General features: G+C 37.0%; 1 protein-coding gene across 3 annotated transcripts; it reads left to right on the top strand.

Moving 5' to 3' along the window:
- Positions 1 to 114: 114 nt before the first annotated feature.
- On the top strand, positions 115 to 20,949 carry LOC147400271 (MIF4G domain-containing protein / MA3 domain-containing protein). Of its 3 annotated transcripts, XM_086445892.1 has the most exons (15): positions 115 to 336; positions 4,930 to 5,164; positions 6,085 to 6,121; positions 6,221 to 6,315; positions 6,451 to 7,135; positions 7,220 to 7,287; positions 12,332 to 12,414; positions 16,533 to 16,632; positions 17,438 to 17,523; positions 17,692 to 17,774; positions 18,004 to 18,140; positions 18,216 to 18,317; positions 18,492 to 18,785; positions 18,865 to 18,987; positions 20,316 to 20,949. In XM_086445892.1, the coding sequence occupies exons 3-15, from the start codon at positions 6,118 to 6,120 to the stop codon at positions 20,697 to 20,699; spliced, it is 2,244 nt and encodes a 747-aa protein (XP_086302018.1). In that variant the 5' UTR covers positions 115 to 336; positions 4,930 to 5,164; positions 6,085 to 6,117; the 3' UTR covers positions 20,700 to 20,949. The 3 variants fall into 3 exon arrangements, with proteins under 3 accessions (XP_086302018.1, XP_086302017.1, XP_086302019.1); XM_086445891.1 differs by lacking the exon at positions 4,930 to 5,164; XM_086445893.1 differs by lacking the exon at positions 4,930 to 5,164 and having other exon boundaries at positions 115 to 329; positions 6,082 to 6,121.
- Positions 20,950 to 22,016: the final 1,067 nt, after the last annotated feature.

Consider the following 22,016-nt stretch of genomic DNA (forward strand, 5'->3'; position numbering starts at 1 on the left):
AGTTCTAACTTAGAACTTAGAGAAGTTCTGTCGAAGTCGAAAACCCTCACCCCGTCGTCCTTCTTCAACGAGCTCAGGCAGTGGCTCTGCTCTTCCTCTTCATCGCGGCATCGCCTCACGACCTCAACCCCTCGCTGTCACGATCTCAACCCCTTTACCAAAAGGATTGGTCTTCATCGCGGCATCGCCTCACGACCTCAACCCCTCGTTGTCACGATCTCAACCCCTTTTGGTGTGCAAACAAAGGGAGGTGGAAGTACAAAGGAGATCGAAAGAGATGGAACGAGAGCTTAGGAGAGAGGGTAATCTAAGCATGATCAGGGTATAATCAGAAAGGTAAGTAATCTTACATCACGAGTGGGTTTGGTTTTTGATTCAGGTTTTAAGCTTTAATTTGAATCCACGACCTCACAGTTGCTTTGCAGAGTGTCAAACCAATTGAGCTATGGGTCTAAGCCCATTGTTTTCCTAATTTTAGATTTTTAGTAAAATTATTTTTATATATATTTTTTGGTTTAATTGAATCTGGGTTCTTTTAACAGCATGGTAATCTTGACGGAAATAGGGGTTTTGAAAGGTTTGAATGGTGATTTTGGTTTATTGTGTGAGTGTATCTAAACTTTGCTCTGCAAGTGTTTGTGAAAATACCTCAAAGAGATAAAAATAAATGAAAAGATCATAAATTTTCTTTCTAACGAAGTTTGAATCGGTGTTTTTAAATGTGGTAGAAATGCTAAGCCTAAAAGTGATTGTTAAGTGGTTTAAGTTGCCAGTAAAAGTAGTCTCACTTCATATAGATTCATGACCAATATACATTATCCTTAAGAGATTAAAAATCTTCCAAAATTTATGACGGACTTTTGAAAACCTTATATGTGGTTCTTCCAGCACTCTCTCTTGAGTTTACTTTCTGTTGATAATTTTCGGATAGGAAATAAGTTTCAGATAATTTTCGAATAGTAAAAAAGTTTCGGATAGTTTTCGAATCCGATAATTTATTCGGATACGAATTCGAATATTAGTTAGTGATATCCGATCGGATTCGGATTTGAATTCGGATATCACTAAAAAAATTCGGATTCGGATTCGGATATACCACTATCCGATCGGATACCTATCTGTTGACAGCCCTACCCACAGCCATTAATGGGTGAGTCAATGGGCACACTGTTACACAATGGGCACTAATACCATTTTTTCCCTTTTTAGTCTTGAAGAATATTCCAAATGGAAGTGTATAGTTCAGATTATGATGATGAGGACTTGGAGGAGTTGCTCGATGCATTTGGTTTTGAATTTTCTCTAAGGGAAATAGCCTCTGCTTTTTACAAGGCTGACCACAACACAAATCTGGCTACTGAAATTCTGTATCAATCAAAAGAATGTACCTATAATGCTGCCATTATTACATCATCATTGGAACCGTTGTTCGGTTGTTAGATTTGATTTTGTAACTTTGTTTACAGGGAGAGAAGGAGAGAGTTAAGAAAAGGGAGTTTTTAAAAAAATAAAAAACTTGAAGAGGGGAGCATTATGTAATAAAAACGTTTTTTACTTTAAAAGTGGAAGACGTCTCGCGCTTCATCGGATCTGGTCAAGTCTAACGGTCAAGAAAACTTGAAACGAAGCTTGGCAAGTGTTAGGACCTCCCAACCGCTCCCATAAAAAAAGAGAACCAAACATTGTGCCAAACATTTTTCAAAACATGACTTAGAAGCTTCGGAATGGGCTGATTTTTTATGAGGATGATCTTTACGGTGAAGAGATCATCCTCATAAAAAATCAGATTATTTCAAAACTTCTAACTCTAGTTTACAAGTTGAAGAATCGTGGACTATCCAATTTTTGTAAATCACTTTTGATGGGGTTAGAAGTTTTGGAAGGGGCTGATTTTTGGTGAGAATGATCTCCTCGTCATAAAGACCATCCTTAGAAAAAATCAGCCCATTCCAAAACTTTTAAGCCATGTTTTGAAAAATGTTTGGCACAATATTTGGCTCACTTTAGGGCCTTCGAACATATATATATATATAAAGTTTGTCAAACATTTTTCAAAACATGGGTTAGAAGTATATATATATATATATGGGAGCGGTTCAGCGGCCCTAAAGTTTGCCAAACATTGTGCTAAACATTTTTCAAAACATGGGTTAGAAGCTTTGGAATGAGCTGATTTTTTGTGAGCATGATCTATACGGTGAGGAGATCATCCTCGCCAAAGATCAGCTCATTTTGAAATTTCTAACCCTAGTTTACAAATTGAAGAATCGTGGACCGTCCAATTTTTGTAAATCACTTTTGTTGGGGTTATAAGTTTTGGAATAGGCTGATTTTTGGTGAGGATGATCTCCTCGTCATAGAGATCATCCTCACAAAAAATCAGCCCATTCCAAATCTTCTAACCCATGTGTTTGAAAAATGTTTGGCAAACTTTAGGGCTGCTGAATATATATATATATGGGGGGCGTTCAATGGCCAACTTTTTGGCAAAACATTTTTCAAAACATGAGTTAGAGGTTTTGGAATGGGCTGATTTTTGGTGAGGATGATCTCTACGGTGAGGAGATCATCCTCACCAAAAATCAGCCCATTCCAAAACTTCTAACCCATATTTACAAGCTAAAAAATCGTGGACCGTCCGTGTTTTGTAAACTGTTTTTGATGGGGTTAGAAGTTTTGGAATGGGCTGATTTTTGGTGAGGATGATCTCCTCACTGTAGAGATCATCCTCACCAAAAATCAGCCCAATCCAAAACCTCTAACCTATGTTTTGAAAAATGTTTTGCCCAAAAGTTTGCTAAAAAGTTTGCCCTTGAACGCTACCCATATGGGTTAGAGGTTTTGGAATGGCAAACTTTAGGGCTGCTGAATATATATATATATGGGGGGCGTTCAATGGCCAACTTTTTGGCAAAACATTTTTCAAAACATGAGTTAGAGGTTTTGGAATGGGCTGATTTTTGGTGAGGATGATCTCTACGGTGAGGAGATCATCCTCACCAAAAATCAGCCAATTTCAAAACTTCTAACCCATGTTTACAAGCTGAAAAATTGTGTACCGTCCATTTTTTGTAAACTGTTTTTGATGGGGTTAGAAGTTTTGGAATGGGATGATTTTTGGTGAGGATGATCTCCTCACTGTAGAGATCATCCTCACCAAAAATCAGCCCATTCCAAAACCTCTAACTCATGTTTTGAAAAATGTTTTGCCAAAAAGTTTGCTAAAAAGTTGGCCATGGAACGCCCCCCTATATATATATAAGGGGCGGTTCAAGGGCCATATTAGAAAACATATGAAAAAACTTTCGTTTTTCAATATAAGAGTTAGAGGTTTTGGATTGAGCTGATTTTTTGCAAGGATGGTCACTATGATGAAAAGATCATCCTCACAAAAAATCAGCTCAATCAGAAACTTCTAAATCCATCAAAAGTGATTTACAAATTAGTGATAAAAATTGGTAAAAAATCGACGGTCCACATTCTAAATCACTTTTAATGGGGTTAGAAGTTTCAGATTGGGCTGATTTTTTTTTTTGGATGATCTTCCCATCATAGAGATCATCCTCACAAAAAATCAGCTCAATCCAAAATTTCTAACCCATATTTTAAAATTTTATTAAAAATGAAAGTTTTTACATATGTTTTCTCATATGGCCCTTGAACCTATATATATATATATATATATATATATATATATATATAGGGAAATGTTCAGCACCCTAAGTTTTACCACACACTTTAACAAACGTTTTTTGTCCTACATGGGTTAGAAGTTTTGGAATGAGTTGATTTTTGGTGAGGGTGATCTCTATGATTAGAAGATCATCTTCCCCAAAAATCAGCCCATTCCGAAATGTTTAGCCCCATGTTTACACGTTGAAAAATCGTGGACCGTCCATTTTTTGTAAATCAATTTTGATGGGGTTAGAAGTTTTGGAATGAGCTGATTTTTGGTGAGGATGATCTCCTCACCATAGAGATCATCCTCACCAAAAAATAGCTCATTCCGAAACTTTTAACCCATGTAAGACAAAACGCGTTTGTTAAAGTGTGTGGTAAAACTAAGGGTGGCGAACGGGACCCATATATATATATATATATATATATATATATATATATATATATATATGTATGTCTTTTGTGGACGTGGACTAATGAAAAGCTTCCACATGACCACTAGCGCATGAAAATACTAAGTTAAATAAGACATGTTGGGCAAATTGTTGGGTGTTTAACATTTCCCATATACATACATACATACATATAAGGTCCCGTTTAGCACCCAACATTTTTCCCAACAATTTGCCTACATTTTTTTGTCCTACGGTTAGAAGTTTTGGAAAGGGCTGATTTTTGGTGAGATGTTCTCTATGGTGAGGATATCATCCTCACCAAAAATCAGCCCATTCCAAAACTTCTAACTAACCCCATCTTTACAAGTTGAAAAATCGTGGACTGTCCATTTTTTTTATAAATCATTGGTGATGGGTTAGAAGTTTTGGAATTAGCTAATTTTTTGTGAGGATGATCATCCTCACCAAAAATCAGCCCATTCCAAAACTTCTAACCCATGTAGGACAAAACATGTTGGGCAAATTGTTGGGTGCTGAACGGGACCCATATGTACTAGGGGTGTCAATGGATAGCCGAAATCCGAATTCAAATTCGAATTAGAATTCGAAAAATCGGATATTATCCGAAAATTTCGGATATCGGATATCGGATTCGGATGTCATTTTAACATCCGAATGAGTTTCGGATACGAATTCGGATATTGCGATATCCGATTCGATAATATCCGCTCCGATAACAATATATATATCATGTATTTATGTTTTACAACGAAACTTTTATATATGTATATATATGTGTTATGTATTCGTTACATACAACGAAATCTAATTTTTTAAACTTCGTCTTCTCTAACAGTCTAACCCACCTCCACCTTAATGGCTAAAGCCGTAAACAACCAGACGACGTAATGGCGGGTTTCGATCGAACTTCGTAACCAGCATCTTCTCCCGCCGGCGAGCATCAGGTACGTACTCTCTCTCTCTCCGATCAGATCTGAACCGGTCGAAGTGATTTTTCGAAAAAATCTGTGGGTTTCGGCGTTTCAACTGTGCGAACTCCGACAAGTCTTCTCCGTCCGGCGAGCATGCAGGTAATATTCTCTCTCTTTTCTCTCTCTCTCTCTCTGATCTGAACCGGACGAAGTGATTTTTCGAAAAAATATGTGGGTTTCGTCGTTTCGAGTTCGACTGTGCGAACTCCGACAGTGAGGATGATGGTATTTGTAGGATTTTTATCGAATCGGATATTATCGGATATCCGATATATTTTTCGGATTTGAATTCGAATGTTTGTTAGGGATATCCGATCGGATTCGAATTCGAATTCGGATAGTATCATTTATTTTCGGATTCGAATTCGGATATAGTACTATCCGATCGGATAGCTATCCGTTGACAGCCCTAATATATACAAGAGGAGTTCGTCCAACAAAAAAAGAGGGGGAGAGAGCAACCGAGCAAAATAAAAAAGAACGCAGTCTCAAAACTCAGAAAGAAAAAAAAAGTAAAAAAGGAAAAAAAACAGAGGAAGAACGTACCAGATCCTCCTCCATCGCAGCACCTCTCTCAGCCTTCTCCTTCTCAATTTATCTTCTTCCTCTCCGTCGCAGCCCCTCTCTTCAGCCACCATTAAACCTTAGTCCATCTTCTTTCACGTCTTTCTCTTCGTTTTCTCGCTCAAGCAACCCACAACAGCCCCCAACGTATTTTCAATCTTCATCTCAGCCCATGGCCTCACTCACCTCATCACAACAGCCCCTCTGACCACTTCTTCTTCACACCTATCCACACACACCCCCTTCGACCATCTTCGTCTTCTTCTCCAAGTATCCCCTCTATTAAAGCCACACCAGCCCCAACGTCTTCTCCATCTTTGTCTTAGCCCACATACCCTCAGCTTCACCCTCACTTTTCATTCTCTCTGCAACTGTGATTTTTGAATTACATTTGTTTGCCATTCTTCAAATAAGGTGGCAATTAAGGTTTTTTTTTTTTTCTATCATTGTTGCAGGTATTCTTTGTTCAAGAACATTGACTCCAAAAGATGGGTAATTAGCTCATTTTCTTACTCAAATACTGTTTATTCAGGGTTTCCATGTATAATTTCTAACTCTTTGGATCTTTATTCGTCCTTTGATCTGATTCAGAGATTAAATCAAGAGAATTATCGCGAAGAGAGAAGCGAAAAGAATCTCGATTAGCAAAGAAGAAGAATCGGTTGTCATCGTGGATGCAACACCAGGTGTTTCAAGCTAATCTTCTTTAGAGACCATGACTTTCCTCCCTCGTATTTTATCTAGTTTTTTTTTTTTTTTTTTTTTAATGGTAAGCTTTCAAGAAATTTACGACGAGAAATATCTCATTCTTAATTGTGCAGGAAATTAGCAAATTGAAGAGAAGTTCTCTAAATTCAAAGCCAAAGGGAGAAGTTCAGAGTATAGTTGTTGATGTTGAGAAAGGTGTAATGGAAGAGCAACCTTCTAATGCAAAGGAAAAATTGGATTCATTAAAAGATTTGGTTCCTACATCAACAACCATGAAAAATGGAAATAAGAGTTTGAAGAGGAAATCAAAGACAAAGTTTGAAGAGTTTCTTGAAATGGATACGAAAAAAGATGTGATTTCTGCAGAAGAGGATTTAAGATTAGAAAGAAAACTTGCAAAGAAACTCAAAGTGAAGAGTGGAAAATTGAGAGGAATAGAGGATGAGGTAGATATGTTGTTTGATGGGATTCCATCAATTCTTGATTCCTCAATGGACGAAGAACCCCCAGATGTTGGAGATGATGACAAGAGATCCAAGCACAACTCTTCAAGTAAGAAAAATAAAAAGAGGAAACTATCAGTTATTTCAGAGGGAGCACAAGAAGATGACCCAACAAGTGATACAACTTTCGGAGGACCCGAGCCTACTCCAAGTGACACTACTCAGGTGGCCATGGAAGAACCTTCTGTCAAGGTGCCATTAGTGGATGGAAATGCAAAGTACATAGCTCCTCACTTGAGATCTCGTGCGGGAAATGAATCAGAAGAGTATACTCAACTCCGTCGACGAATGCGAGGTATGGAATTTGGCCTCATGGATGGAAACTTTTGGCTTCCCTAGCACTTTCTGAGAGTAAATTTGTTGTGTCTCCTTGATGCAGGCCTTTTAAATAGGCTGTCAGAATCAAATGTGGAATCAATTACACAGGAAATGTCTACCATCTTCAACGTATGTGTAGTCTTTTCTATTTATTCATTTAATTTGCATTGTCTATTCATAACTTTTTTTAGAGGGTAAAAATCTTCTTGCTTTTATGGACGATAACTGCAATCTGTATATGAAAAATCAGGATGAACTCATAGCTATTAGGTAGTTTTTTTGAGGTTAATTTGTTTTGGGTTAAGAGTAGCTTAAGTATTTCATAGTTCTTTTGTTTTAGGGTTTCTTAAATATCTTTTTAATCAATTTTATGCTTATGTTTTGAGAGTAGACAATGAATAATTTTTTTTTTTTACAGCTTCTCTTTGAAAACACTCCAGTGATTGGATTTGATTGTGAAGCCTTTGGTGTGATGCCAAGAAGCTTTGGAGTGATTCCGAACCCAACCCATCTTCCACCCCTAAAACCTAACCCTAACCTTCCTACTGTTTGACCGAATTCCATATAACCCCTCATACTGCAGCCCCATATTTCTGTTACACCTATTGCTACCCCTAGAAGATCTATTGTATCGCAACCCTTATACTAACAGCAGCCCATAGTTACCCTTTTTTGGCCTTTGAAACCTTAGCCCTAATATCTCAAACCCAAGTAGGAACTTTCTATTAATCCCACAAGTAACCAAGATAACCCTTGCTGAAACATTTATCTACAACCACCTTTAATGAAATCAAACCCCGCTGTCCTGAAATTACAGCCCTCAAATCCTTCTACCTAACGAAAATCCTTTCGAGTCCACAAACCCTAATCTAAACTCTCAACTCTAGGCTAACTGTTCAACCCTATACCCTAATTCTCCTCCCTATCCTTGTGCATCGATGTTCCTTCGATTTAACTTGAAAAAACTGTTACTGGAAATTTTTCATTATTATTATTGTGCATGCCATGTTTTTACATTACATTAATCTTTTTGTGGAGAACTCATTTAGCCCAAATCAATTATTTAAATTCTTGAAACTGATGGAGAGATTTAAATTGTTATTGGATTGAGACACTATGCTAAGGGAAGACCAATCTTCGATTGTTATTCCTTCTTTCAAACACTTGAAGGCTTCTACTGTGGGACATTAGAACTCAATTTAATTTCCAACTAGCTTTTCAATCATTTTATAGTTGAATGAGTGTTAATTTATGTTTTGAAGTGCTTTTGACAATTTGTCCGTGATCTCAAATTCATCACTTAGGTTAGGTATCATTGTCATGCATCAAATTTGGAATCAAAGCTTATTAGGTCTAGCTTAGGGTTTTATTTTCATGCACATAATGGGATTCATATATTTATTTTGTGCATTGCATTAGTAGATTAAGATACCTAGAGTATATTAGTTCATGTCCACACATATCGGTAGGCCCTATTATCTGCCATGGATGTCAATCAATTGGCCCAAGCCATAGATGCCATCAACACTTGTTTGACATGCATGGAGACTAAGATGGAGGAACAGACCCATGCCATCAATACCCTTCTATAAGCTTCCCTTTGAAACAACCTAGATCATATGGATAATGAGAATCTCCATGACTTAGGTATAGGTAATTGTGGTTTAGCTTGAGGTCGAGTGTGCAATTCCATGAGAAATTTCAGGATCCTTTGATCCCAATGACCACGTCATTAAAACCATCAGGATAGATGCCCTAAGCTTCAATGGTTGTTTGAACCTAAAAGCTTTCCTTGATTGATTATCCGACATGGTATTGAGTGGTATAATATGACGAATGGTAGGGAGTTAGGTTCACCAGAATAAAACTGATGGGCCAAGTAGAGCTGGCCAAGCTCTACCGGACCAATGTAGTGTGTAGGATAGAGTAAGTGAGGCTCCATTACTCAATGGGTCGAGATGAAAGAGAGATTGAGGGGAGATACCTTCCTCTATACTATGAAGAGTCTGTTGGAGTTGGACCAATAGAAATCTCTTTGACAGATCTCGATGTTTGTCAATGATAACATTGCTAAGTTTGATAATTACATGATAGGATGTGATGTAAGAGAGGACTTCTACTTAAGAATTTCTAGATTTAGGATGCGTCTTTATTCCAAGCTTCAGAAAGAGTTCGTTCCCCATGATGTTAGCACCTTAGAATTTGTTTATTTGAAAATTGCAGGTGCTACAGTGGTATCTGAAACCACAAGTGCTTAGTCATTTTGACTCATGATTGTATCCACAACCTATAGTTTCTGGATTGACATCTAATTTTGACAATCAACAACCTAGGAACCAAAGAAGTGCTTCCTCCAGTGTTATAAATGACGAAAGAAAGACAGTAGTTGGTGAGCGCCCTTGAGGGAATGAGCAGGCTAAATGCTTCAAGTGTCAGGGGAACTGGACACTGTACATATTAGTGTCCCACAAGGGAGCCAACTAGGAACTTATTAATTGAGGTCACTGAGGAAGATAATTAGGTAGAGTTTGAAGAAGAGGTTCATAAACATGAAATCGGAGCTAGTGATGGAGAATGTAAGTTGATAATAAATGTTTAGCTTGGTTAAGATGTTCCCATACTACACCCCAATAGATAGTTAGATTGAGGTAGGTGATCACATTCTCATGTCCACGTCACACATAGGATTTCTAAGTCTATAGAGTCTCTTGCCTCCCACATTCATGACTTGCATTTTGGGATTTGGGGTAGAATCACTGTGAGCAAAGAGAATTATAAATTATCTATTGATTCACATTGTAAGTTGTGGGAATTTGTAGTGGGTGATTATGTTATGATTCATGTGAGGCCTGAACGATTTCCATTCGGAGTTGTGATGCAATTACAAATCCATAGTGGTAGTCATTTCAGTTTATTGAAGCGAACGGATCTTAATGCATACGTTTTGAATCTACCCTCTGTTATGAGGATCAATCCAGTATTCAATGAAAAGGATCTTATGACTTTTCAAGGTCCAACAACTTCATCCATTAGCCCCTCAGCTTCACCCGTTAGCCATTCAGTTGCACCCATGACCTATACCCATGACTATAATTATGACCATTAATCATAATCTTGGTCAGAGCAGTAGCAGCATTGAGCCACATGTACCTGTTGGACCCACTTCTTGTCAGGCCAGTGATGCATGTTACTCCTCAACCCAACTACTACAATATTTACCTCTTATAACACCTTTATTTCAAAAGAGAGAGGAGGCTGATATACTTTGGATGATCACATGGTTTATTGCAAATATGGACAACATTAGAGCATCACATTCAGAGTTTATCAGATGTGGAGAGCCCCACATTTGTTTATGTGGTTCGATGTTATCTATATTTTGGCATCGTTCGAGTTGAAAACTCTACTCTGTGATGAATTTGATGTAGAAGATCCATGTGCATGACACTAGGAAGTCCCCATGTTTGGAAGATACACATGGGTTGTTCTTGGAGCATGGAAGAGACCCATTTTGGATTGTTGAGTGCAGACCAGATCTAGATTGTGCACATAAATAGACTGAGCTATAAAGAATTGGTTCTGTTGCTAGAGCATTATTATGACATTATTTTGCCAAAGTTGTCTTCTTCTTAGTTGAGAGGAATTAATGTGGACATCATTGTCATTAATTAGTTTTATTAGGTTTATTTCTTTTGTGGTGGAGGATAGTTTAGGTATTTTTGTTAGTTCTTTTTTTTTTTTTTTTTTGGGGGGGGGGTCTTACTCTCTATTTAAATATGTTATGTTTATGTTTTGAGGCTTGACAATGAATAAAAAGCCTTTGGTGTGGTGCTTTGTTTGGAGTGATTCCAAGCTGAACCTCTTTTCCACTCCTATAACCTAACCCTAACCTTCCTATTACTTTACCGAATCCAATAGAAGCCCCTCCCAACTGCTACTGAACTCATACAACAACCCCATATTGCTATTATACCCACAAAACCTTAATCGAATCGGTTCCATACCCCTAATCCTAACTGCAACCAATCTATACCCTTTTTTGGCCTTCAAAACCTTAGCCCTAATATGAATACCTCAAACCCTAGTAGCAATCTATTAATCCCACAAGCCAACAAAACCCTAATCCTAGCTGAAACATTGACCTACAACCACATTTACCTTGGAGGGCATTAAGGAGTCACTTTCAAATTGCTATTGGAGAATTCAGCATCTTTGGAGACAAGAGTTGCTGATTCGTTGGGCAATCATGGTGTAAGATCTAAATCCTTTTCTCAATTCTCCAATGTAAGTAACCTTCCTTTTGCAGTAAAAAAAAAGCTTATTTTGGAGATTACTTGGAATTGCCTTCTTTAAGGCCTGCAAAATAAGGGGATCTTCCCTTGGTAACTTTTCCTGAAAAAAAAAAAGGTCAAACCCTGCTGTCCCAAAATTACAGCCTCCAAATCCTGCTACCCAAAAATGCCAGCCAACTAAAATCCTTTTGAATCTCAGACCCTAGCCAAAATTCAATTCTAGCCCTAACTTCTTGACCCCTAAACTGTAATTCAGTCCTAACTCATCTTTGTAGAGTTGTTTCTTCGATGTTCCTTTGATTTAACTTGAAAATAACTGTTGCTAAAAATTGTTTGTTATTATTATTGAGGCTATGTTCCTACATAATATTAATCTCTTTGTGGAGAACACATTGAGCCTAAATTAATTCTTGAAATCCCTGAAAGGATCAAGAGAGATTCAAATTTTCACTGAATTGAGATCCTAAGCTAGGGGAAGACCAGTCTTCCATTGGCATTCCTTCCTTCAAACACTTGAAGAGCTTGAACAGTGATAGTTTATGTTTCAGATTGCTTTTGATAATTTATCTTGGATCTTAGACACATCATTTAGTTTGGGCATCATTGTCATGCATCAAAAGTTTTCCACATACAAGGGTTGGGATCGCACTTGACTAGTCCTAGATCTGACTTTTATCCTAGGAGATATCCCCAGGTGGAATGATGGGTCATGCAACATGTGCTGCATTGTCATGAAACCCATACATAGATGATATTGAAACTATAAATCTATCCTATTTGTAACTTTGTATGTCTGACAGCTTTGGTTAGGAACTTAATATGCAGTTGTTTACGTGGTTTCTCTGTTGCTTTCAAGTGTTTGATCTGTGAACAATTTGCAGTCTGTTGGTCGTAGTGTTGGTTCACATATGATAAGCGAGGAGGTCTTGGCGTCGTGTTCTGGAGGACCTCGTGGCAATGAACAGTTAAGAGCGTTATCATTTTAACCTCTATATTTTCTCATTATTTATTTATTTAGTATCCCTTTATCTAGATGTGCTTTTTAACTAGCTCAAGCTGGTATTTTAAATTGCTCCACATTGATATTGTTCATTTACCAAAATAAATTTTTTGTATAGTAATTTGTGTGTTCATCTGAATATATCCCCATCTATAAATACTTGCCCCCTTTACCATAAAAACATTTGTTGAACTTATAAGAGTGAGGACTCCTATTAGAAATCAACAATTTCTATTCTTGATTTTAGCTCAGCTGAGTTGATAGAACTACAAGGAATAGAAAAGGGGATAATTTGCTAGGTTAGTTTTGTGTTGAACTGGAATTTTGAGTTGAGTTGAGCTTCCTTGTTGTTTGGCCAAGTTGAATCAGCTCAGACATGGTAATTTTTTTCTAACTTTTCTTTTTCTCATCAGGGATAATGGGAGAATTAGTTTTGTATGAAGTTTGAACCTTGAGTTAATTTAAGGTCTGGTGGAGTTGAATTGGCTCAAACAATATTTTTTTTCTTTTTTTAATAATTAGCTTAGGTGAGTTTTGTTCACTGGTGTGCTTTTTCTGCTTTAATATGGAGGAGCTTTAAGAACTCTAAATTTTTTCTTGTTTTGTGCATCCTAATTACTGATCTCATCCTTCTTGAGGAGGACAAAGTAGGTTCTTCTTCTAGTGTAAAGTCCTTAGAGATGCAAGGGGGATCTTCTGTGAAGATCTTACTTTTAGGTGGAATTTGGTTTGTAACTTAACCGGAGGTTACTAGTTCTTTTGTTGACTGGAGGTGGTTTTTTTTGCTTGTAATTCTTACTGGTTATCTCAAGCAGCTTTTCATTTAAACCATTGCTCTGCAGGGAAAAAAAACATAGTGGCACATAGTGAAGAGGTTTCTTGTAGGAAAAACATTGCAATCCCTGATGATGTTGGTGGATTTAATATATTAGTTTGGCTTGAACCTATAAAGCCCTACATAGTGGTTCATGAAAATTTTCCCCCCTATGAATATATCATTAAAAGAGCCTAGAAAGAAATGATTTAGGGAAGTTATTTTAGGTTTTATTTATTTAGATAGTTTTTGGAGTACTTTAATCTGTTTTTATTTATATTTTTTTGATCAATAAAGATAATTTTATTAAAAAGCCAATGAGGGGGGTCGAGGGAACCAACCCAGTACAAGGGAAAGAAACAAAACAAAAAGAAACACCAAAGAAACAATAACCAAACGAAATCAACAAACTACTCTCACGACAGTGAACAAACCCTATACCACCTCACAACAAAATCTTCGAAGAAAATCGCTTTAAACTCCTTATAAAGTTTACTCCAAGTGAGCATGAGCTCTAAAACAGAGAGAACCAATCCATCCGACATAGGCTCCTTCCCCTCAAAGATACATCGATTGCGACCTTTCCAAATGCCCCAGCAAACTGCAAATGGAAAAAAGAACCAAAGAGTCCGCTTTGAGGGCATGAATGATCCTCCCCACGTCAGCCAAGAATCCAAAGCCGACTTGATTGATCTGGGAAAACAACCTAGTAGACCAAATATCGATAAGAAATGAGACCAAATATGATGAGCCACCTGGCAATGAATGAGAAGATGGTCCACCGTTTCCGCCTGAGATTTACACATGCAACACTGATTTGGTGAAATGAAATCTCTTTTAATTAGCTGATCCACCATTGTGAGTCTCCTTAGAGTCGCCAACCAAAGAAAAGTCGAAATCTTTGAGGGGATCTTTCCACCCCAAACAATCTTGTGAGGAAAAGACAGCACGGATCTGGATGCGATACTATTGTATAAAGACTTAATCGTGAACTTCCCATCCATAGAACCTCCCCATGCTCTCTAATCTTCCAAAACACTTTCCCCATTTCTACTCTCCACCAAAGAACATAACCTTCCAACATTATCCACATCCAGTCATTAAACGTTTTTCTGAAACCAAAATCCCAGCTAATCACCCTATTCACACGAGATCTGAAACACGATATAAATTGATTTTTTTTCAGCGACAGCGCAAAAAGGTCCGGGATCTGATCCTTAAGAGGACCATTCCTACACCACCAATCCTCCCAAAATCTGACCTTACTCCCCCTCTCTATCTTACATTTCACTCTCTTCTTGAAAATCGGGAATCTTTTGAGGATACATTTCCACACCCCACAACCCAGCGCCCCTCTAGCTGGACCACTCTCCCACCCATTTTCATTCACCCCATACTTATCTACAATTACCTTTCTCCAAAGACTCTCCCCCTCCTTACCGAACCTCGAAAGCCACTTTCCCAATAAAGCCGAATTCATGGAACCCAACTTACGAAAACCCAACCCCCCATTCTTCTTAGACAAGCATAACTTCCTCCAACACACCCAGTGAAACTTTCGTTCACCATCTTTCCCATGCCACAAAAGCTCGACAGATTTTAGCTAGTTGAACTTCCACACTCCTCGGCAAGGAAAACAACAAAAAATTGTAAATGGGAATACTTGCCAGAGCACTTTTAATGAGAGTAATCTTCCCACCTTTTGATAAGAGCTTACATTTCTAAGAGTTAAGTCTCTTTCTCTTCCTCTCAACAACCGGCTCCCAAATCTCCGTACTAAAATAACCCATACCCAAAGCGAGCCCCAAATATGTAAACGGAAGATCCCCCATCTGGAACCCTAACATCGTTGCTGCCACCTCTACCCCTTCCGCCTCTCCTACAACAAACAATTTGCTCTTACGAAGATTCAGACGAATGCTCGAGATTACCTGAAAACACCCTAACATACCACTCAAAAAACTCAATTGTCTCGGCGAGTGATCCAAGAAAATGAAGGTATCATCAGCAAAATAAAGGTGAGAAATCACATGCCCTCCTACCTTTGTGGAAAACCCAGTAATCTCCCTCTCAACCGCTACCTTGGACAACATCCTTCCCAAGGATTCCATTACTATCACAAACAGAAAGGGCGACAACTGGTCCCTTTGGCGAAGACCCCTTGAACTTCTGAAGTAACCCGTTGGGGAACCATTTACCAGAATCGAAAAAGTGGCAGTGGGTATACATCTCAAGACCCATCGAACCCATTTCTCACCAAACCCCATTCTCCTTAACAAGTATTTCACCAGATTCCAATTCACATGATCATACGCTTTCTCCAAATCCACTTTGCAGACAAAACCCGATGCCTTAGCTTTCCTACGTGAATCGATACATTCATTTGCTATCAGCACCCCATCCAAAATCTGTCTTCCTGCTACAAATGCTCCTTGAGCTGGGCTAATGATGCTACTTAGCATTGTCTTAAGCCTAGAGGCCAAAAATTTCGAAATGATACACGGAGCTTACCAGACTAATGGGTCTAAGATCCGTAATATCTTTTGTATCGGACACTTTAGGGATCAAGGCAATGAAAGTACAATTAGAGCCCAAGTCTAAGTATCCATGCCTATAAAAATCCTCTATGGTTACCATCACATCATCTCTCACCGTTCCCCAACAAGCTTTAAAAAAGCCAAACGAGAAACCATCCGGCCCCAGGGCCCTATTACTTCCCAGACTACTAACCACTTCCCATACCTCATCTGTATCAAACGGTCTTTCAAGTCACCTTTTCTGTTCCAAGGAAATACTATCAAACTGAAGGGAATCTAAAGTCGGCCTGGTCACATGCTCCTCCTTATAAAGACTCTTGTAGAACTGCACCACCCCCTCACAAACCTCCTCCTCACCCACCTTCCACAAACCATTGACTTTGAGCTTCGAAATAAAATTTACCCAACTGCATTTTGCATAGTATGAAACATGGCTTAAAAAGTAGCAAAGTTTCAAGGGGGTATGATTTTTGAGGGGTTTGTGTATTGGTTGGTCTGAATCTAGTACCTAAAGATTCAGAAACATCACCAAGAGAATACCCACTTATTTTTTTGTGGTTGGCCATCCTAGATTCTACAGTTTTGTAGACACTATTGAATTAGACACCTTCCACAACTGAAGTCAAGTAGATCTTATTTTGGGAATGCTGCCTGATCCTCTTTTTCTTTAATTTTTTTTTTTTAATTCTTGGATATCTTTTGGACTTATTACCGTTTTTTTTCATGTGAAGGTATGCTTCCGTTTTTGCAGCTTTTGTTGCAGGCATGGCATGTTTAGTTGGTGTTGACTTTGGTGCAAAACTTATAGCTTCTCTTGCTAAATGTTTTGAGGTACATCCTACCTGTTTATTTCCTCTCTTTTTTCTTCTCTATTTGATCAGTACATCCTGCAAGTTGAAGTAAACTTATGGGTCTGTATGATTGCAAATTGAAAGGGCGGAATAATGACTTTCTCTAGAAAAATGTGATTCTCAGGTGTATGATTGCGCATTTTCTTTGCAATCGATTTTCTTGCCTAATGTGATTTTCCACCTTGGGTGGGAAATTTTTTCCCCACCCCACCCCATAGGAAAATGATTTTCTCACCCATCAATGTGTTATTATCTCACTCTTACCTCCACGCCCAAAACTAGAATCAACTCTCCTTTTTGACTTTTCCTAGGTACAATAGAATGATGGAATTTATTTGTCCATGACCACTTTCCCGACGAATTCATATTCCTTTGAAAAAGAACCCGTTCCAGTTAATCAGAGCTCAGATAATTTTATTGTTGAAAGTATTTATTCATTTCTTTGGCTTTGTGGATGATTTGTCTCCACAGTTGGGAAATTTGAAAATCCATAGTACCTAGAGTCACGACCCCAAAGTTTCCAGTTTCTATTACTGATTCAGTGTAGTTTAATATGAAGTGCCAGCTTAGCTAAGTTGGTAAAGGCTTGAGGAGTGTTGATCCATGTCCTAGGTTCAAATCCGTTTTGAGTCCAGCCTCACTTGTACTGACCAACGAAAAAAAGAATAGAAAAAAGTGTGGTTCAAGATATCTTAGACATTAAGAACCTCTTTTTGGTCTGTATGATACTTTGTAGACTGCTATGTAAGAGTTCCTTCTAATATCAGTTAATGTTTTGTTTTCAGGAAGAATATTTGAAAGAAGACAACCTTTCCTTACGAAATCTGACCCTTCTACTATCTTACCTTTACATCTTTGGGGTTTGCTCAAGGTGGGCAACTTTCGTAGCTCTTGAAATTTGATCCATTGACAATAATAATAAGAAAATAGTTATATAAGTTTGCATATAAACTTATATCAGATCTATGTTTCCCTGTTGTTTTTGTGTATTTCTCAACATTTTCTTTTTAATGACATTTTTTTTGGAGATAATCTACAGTGAATTGATATATGACTTTCTAATCATATTGAGCAAGCGTTTGATGGAGATTGATGTCTCAACTATATTGACAATTCTAAAATGTGAGTCTTTTCTTTTGTGCTTGGTTTCTCTATGATTCTAGTTGATTTAGTTAACTACAGATAGAGAAAGATTGTTGTGCTACAATGCATTTTTGTCCTGTTTTAGTATGTTTGCATTATATTTGTTATTAAGTATTAGTATTTTGAGTTCTAAGGTTGGAGATACAGTGAGTTGGTCAAGTCTGATTACCTATAATACAAATTTCATGGATTTTTATGAAATGAATAGGTTGTGGGATGAAATTAAGGGGTGATGACCCAACTGCCATGAAAGATTTTATACTCAGTGTTCAGAATAGAGTGAACGAGTTGAAGTCTCCTTCTGGAAGTAAATCAGATGACCAACCAAAGATAAACAATAAAAGAGTATGATCATTACTTGTGTTTCTTAAGAAATGTTTCTATTTTGCATGTCCAAATCTTATTTGTCAATCCTTGCAGATGGAATTCATGCTTGAAACCATATGTGATATCAAGAACAATAAGAGAAGGTCTAAAGAGGACAGTGCTCAGCACACACGAATAAAAAAATGGTTACAGAAGGTCCTTTTCATGCTGATTGCCATTGTTCATCTCGTTTACATTTATTTTTGAATTCCTTCACCTTTAACACTATGTTTTTAAACTAATTGTTGAGTTGCTAGAAATGACTAAAAATAACTAATTACAAAGTGCAATCAGTGATAGGAAAATGGGTGCTTGATGCTTTGTTTGCAGTTAAGAGTGGAAGATATTTTGCTCCGTGGGCTCAAATGGAGCAAGTTGCTTGATCCTCACAAGAAAGGCCAATGGTGGCTGTCTGGGGATATTGCCTCTACAGTAGATAATGTAGAAGAACTTGCCAACAGAATTGAAAAAGATGTTTCAGAAGCCCATGAAATGCTTCAGCTTGCAGCAGCACAGGGGATGAATACGGATACTAGGAGAGCTATCTACTGTGTGATAATGAGTGCAGAGGATTGTGTCGATGGTTTTCGGAATCTTATTAAGTTGAATTTACATGGGAAGCAGGTTTGTGTGTTCTATATTTTATCAACTATTTATTTTCTTTTACTTTCATTTGAAATAATTTTTCTTTGCACAAGTGCAGGATAGAGATATCATGCGAGTCCTCGTAGAGTGTTGTTTACAGGAGATAATTTTCAACAGATATTATACAATTTTGGCCTCTAAGTTGTGTGAACATGACAAGAACCACAAGTTTACTTTACAGGTATCCTTCTCTCCTCTTTCTCTGATTTTTTTTTTTCTTTTTCTTTTTTGGACAATATTATTTTAAAAAGTTAGACAGGAAACTTCTTAGGTACAAAGAGGTTATATTGTTGTAAACAGCATATTGGGAAATAAGTTAAGTGATGGTCTTTTGTGAGGATCATGGAGGTCATCAATCATGAAAAAAAAATAAGTTGCTTACAAGTCGGACAATTATAGAACTACCATTTTCACTGTTGACTGCTGCATTTGGTTGGTTAGACATTTAAAAATGATTTGACTTTTTTATGAGGACTCACTCACTCCTTGATGAGATCATCCTTACAAAAAATCAGCACTAATCTATTTTAGATGGCAATAGATCTCGCACCATACCATATTTATGTGGCCTAAATTGGCAACCCCACAAGATCTAATTGAATTATGTCAAAAATATGTTGGGACCTTTATACAAATTATAGAAATGGAAAACGTATGCTAGAAATATTATAGGACATTCTACTTGAACGCTTGGTTTTGTAGTTCACAAATCAGGCCCTTTATGAAAACTTAGAATATATTTCCTTAAAACTAGTTCTTGGCCTGACTGTTAACCAGTACTCTATGTAGCACTTGAATAAAGTTTTAAAATCAACTTCCATGTTTATGGCTGATTTACATTCAATGGTGCTTTTTGAATGCTCAATTATTATTATTATTATTATTATTATTATTACCATTACTATTTGGTATTGGACTGGTTTTGTTGAGCGTCTTGGAGCACACAGTAGAGTTCCTTGAGCTCTTTGACCTAGTTTACGCGTTTAGTAAAAACAAAATATGGGAAAACAGTTTACAGTCTCAGCTTGACCTGAAACTCTCAGCTATGCCAACAAGTCCTGAACATTGATGTAGAATGTCTGTAGGTTTGGTAAGACATTTACGTTTGGTAAATGGTCTGGCTTTAACATTTACAGTTGAATTAAAGCACTAGGATTATACAATAATCATGCTTCAGGTTTTCAGTCCAGGCTTCATGGTTTGAGGTACAACTAAGATATTTAGAAGTTTGGGATTTAGAACTTTTACATGTTGGAGGTGGCTATGTTTTCGAATTGAAGGAATGGGAATGGGATTTGATGTCAAATTTATGACTTTCAAGAGTTCATTATTTTTTAAGTAATGAAGTAGAGGCCCAAATTCCAGGTTTCAAAGAAAATTGAAAAGGAGAAGAATATTAGTAATCCTTCTTTATCGATTCAGCAATTTAATTTAATAATTTATTTTATAGCTTTTTTCGAGTGTTATATTTTCCTTTTGCCTTATTTCATATCTGTTACGATCTTTCAGTTTTGCCTGTGGGATTATTTCAAAGAAATTAATTCGATAGAGACAAAGAAATCAATGCACCTAGCAAGATTTATTGCAGAGATGTTTGCCTCTTTTACCCTCTCCCTTGCAGTCTTGAAGGTGGTTGATCTATGTGATACTAACAAGTTGAACACAAGAGGGATGTTACATTTCAAGTTAATTTTTGAGGCCATATTTAAGTTCTCAGATGACATTGTATGGAATATCTTCTCGCGTGTAGCTGTTATCAGTGACCTCAAAACACTACGAAATGGCATGAAGTACTTTATCAAGAAGTACGTTGTGAAACGAGATGTAACTTTCCCTGATAAATTCAAGATTGCAACGGAGGCCATGGAGAATCTGACTGGAGTTCTTAGGTGAGTTTTTCAATTTTCACTGATCAAAGTTAAGAATAGTGAAAATAGCCCGAATAGCAATGGTCTATGGTTACAAATATTTGTAACTTTTTGATTGTTTTATTTTACTAATGTTAGATCTGATGTATGCAGACATTATTTAAAGTAGGTAATACCTTTTTTAACACTCAACTAGTTAAAGTTACAGGTATATGTTTTAGTAATTTGGAACATTATTTTATATTTTATTACTGGAAAGATGGCCTTCTACCTTATATATGTATCCAAACAAAACAAGAAGGGAGCTTAGTTAGTTAACCTAATCTCTGAGACAGCCACCATATTTCCATGAAGAATTTAGTTTTTCTTCTTTTTTTTTTGTTAAAAAAAATAAAAATAAATAAATAGCATCAAAAGTAATGTGTTATTAAAAATTGACCAAGATTTTGAGTCCATGTAATGATTTGTTTATGTGGTACAATGTATACACATTGTGAGTTAAGATTATTCTAGAAAAATATAACATAAATGTATAAGAAAATTTTGAGTGCGCTTATTAAATTGGAGAAATTTGGGATTCCCTATGAAATGGAAGACCCAATCTATATTGGACTGTGAAGGAGATGACATTAAAAATTTTGAAAACTGATGAAACTTGAACTAGCTCCTTAAACCTGCTTACAACATTCTGAATGATCACAAATTCGCAAGGTTGGGTTTCTCCTCAAGAGTAGCTCACCAACAGATAGCACAAGCCAAGATTTTCATTTTCAATGGAACTGATGATCTCCAAATGAAATCCCACTTTTTTTGTTTGGGTTACTCTTTCACTCTGATGGAGTCCCAACCCAACTATATGAGGAAAACAATGCATGCTCCAATGTTGGCCAATTAAAAGGGATGAACTTGAAAAAAAATAATGTTTGACGGAAGCTATTTAATATGCTGAACTTGAGCTATCATCATCCAATCCTCCTTTTAGGTTATATCCAATTGAGCACGGTCATATAATAGGATGGCGTAAGTTTAATCTGTTGGCGGCACAGAGAATGATACTTCACAAATGCATTTGTTCAATTCAAGGCAAAACCAAGTAGCAATAAAGAGAAGGATGATTAACACTAATTTTGAATAATTTTTTAAGACCAATATATCATCAAACAGACCTAGTAAACAATATGTACAGATAATATAATGCCTTTCTCCTATCAAAATGAGAAAACAGCTTCGATTTTTCGACCGATTAGACAACAATAGAGCCTCCACCATTCATTATCTCTTAACACACTATGTTTATTTATTTATTTATTTTTTTATGGGTAAGCCATAGGTCTTAAGCATA

This window comes from Akebia trifoliata, chromosome 6 (assembly GCF_017979445.1).
Source record: "Akebia trifoliata isolate Shusen 1 chromosome 6, ASM1797944v1, whole genome shotgun sequence".
Classification (NCBI taxonomy): domain Eukaryota; kingdom Viridiplantae; phylum Streptophyta; class Magnoliopsida; order Ranunculales; family Lardizabalaceae; genus Akebia; species Akebia trifoliata.

Coding starts and splice junctions, on each gene's coding strand:
- LOC147400271 (XM_086445892.1), top strand. Junction 16,633..17,437: donor CTCTTGCTAAATGTTTTGAG/GTACATCCTACC, acceptor TTTTGTTTTCAG/GAAGAATATTTGAAAGAAGA. Junction 17,524..17,691: donor ATCTTTGGGGTTTGCTCAAG/GTGGGCAACTTT, acceptor GATAATCTACAG/TGAATTGATATATGACTTTC.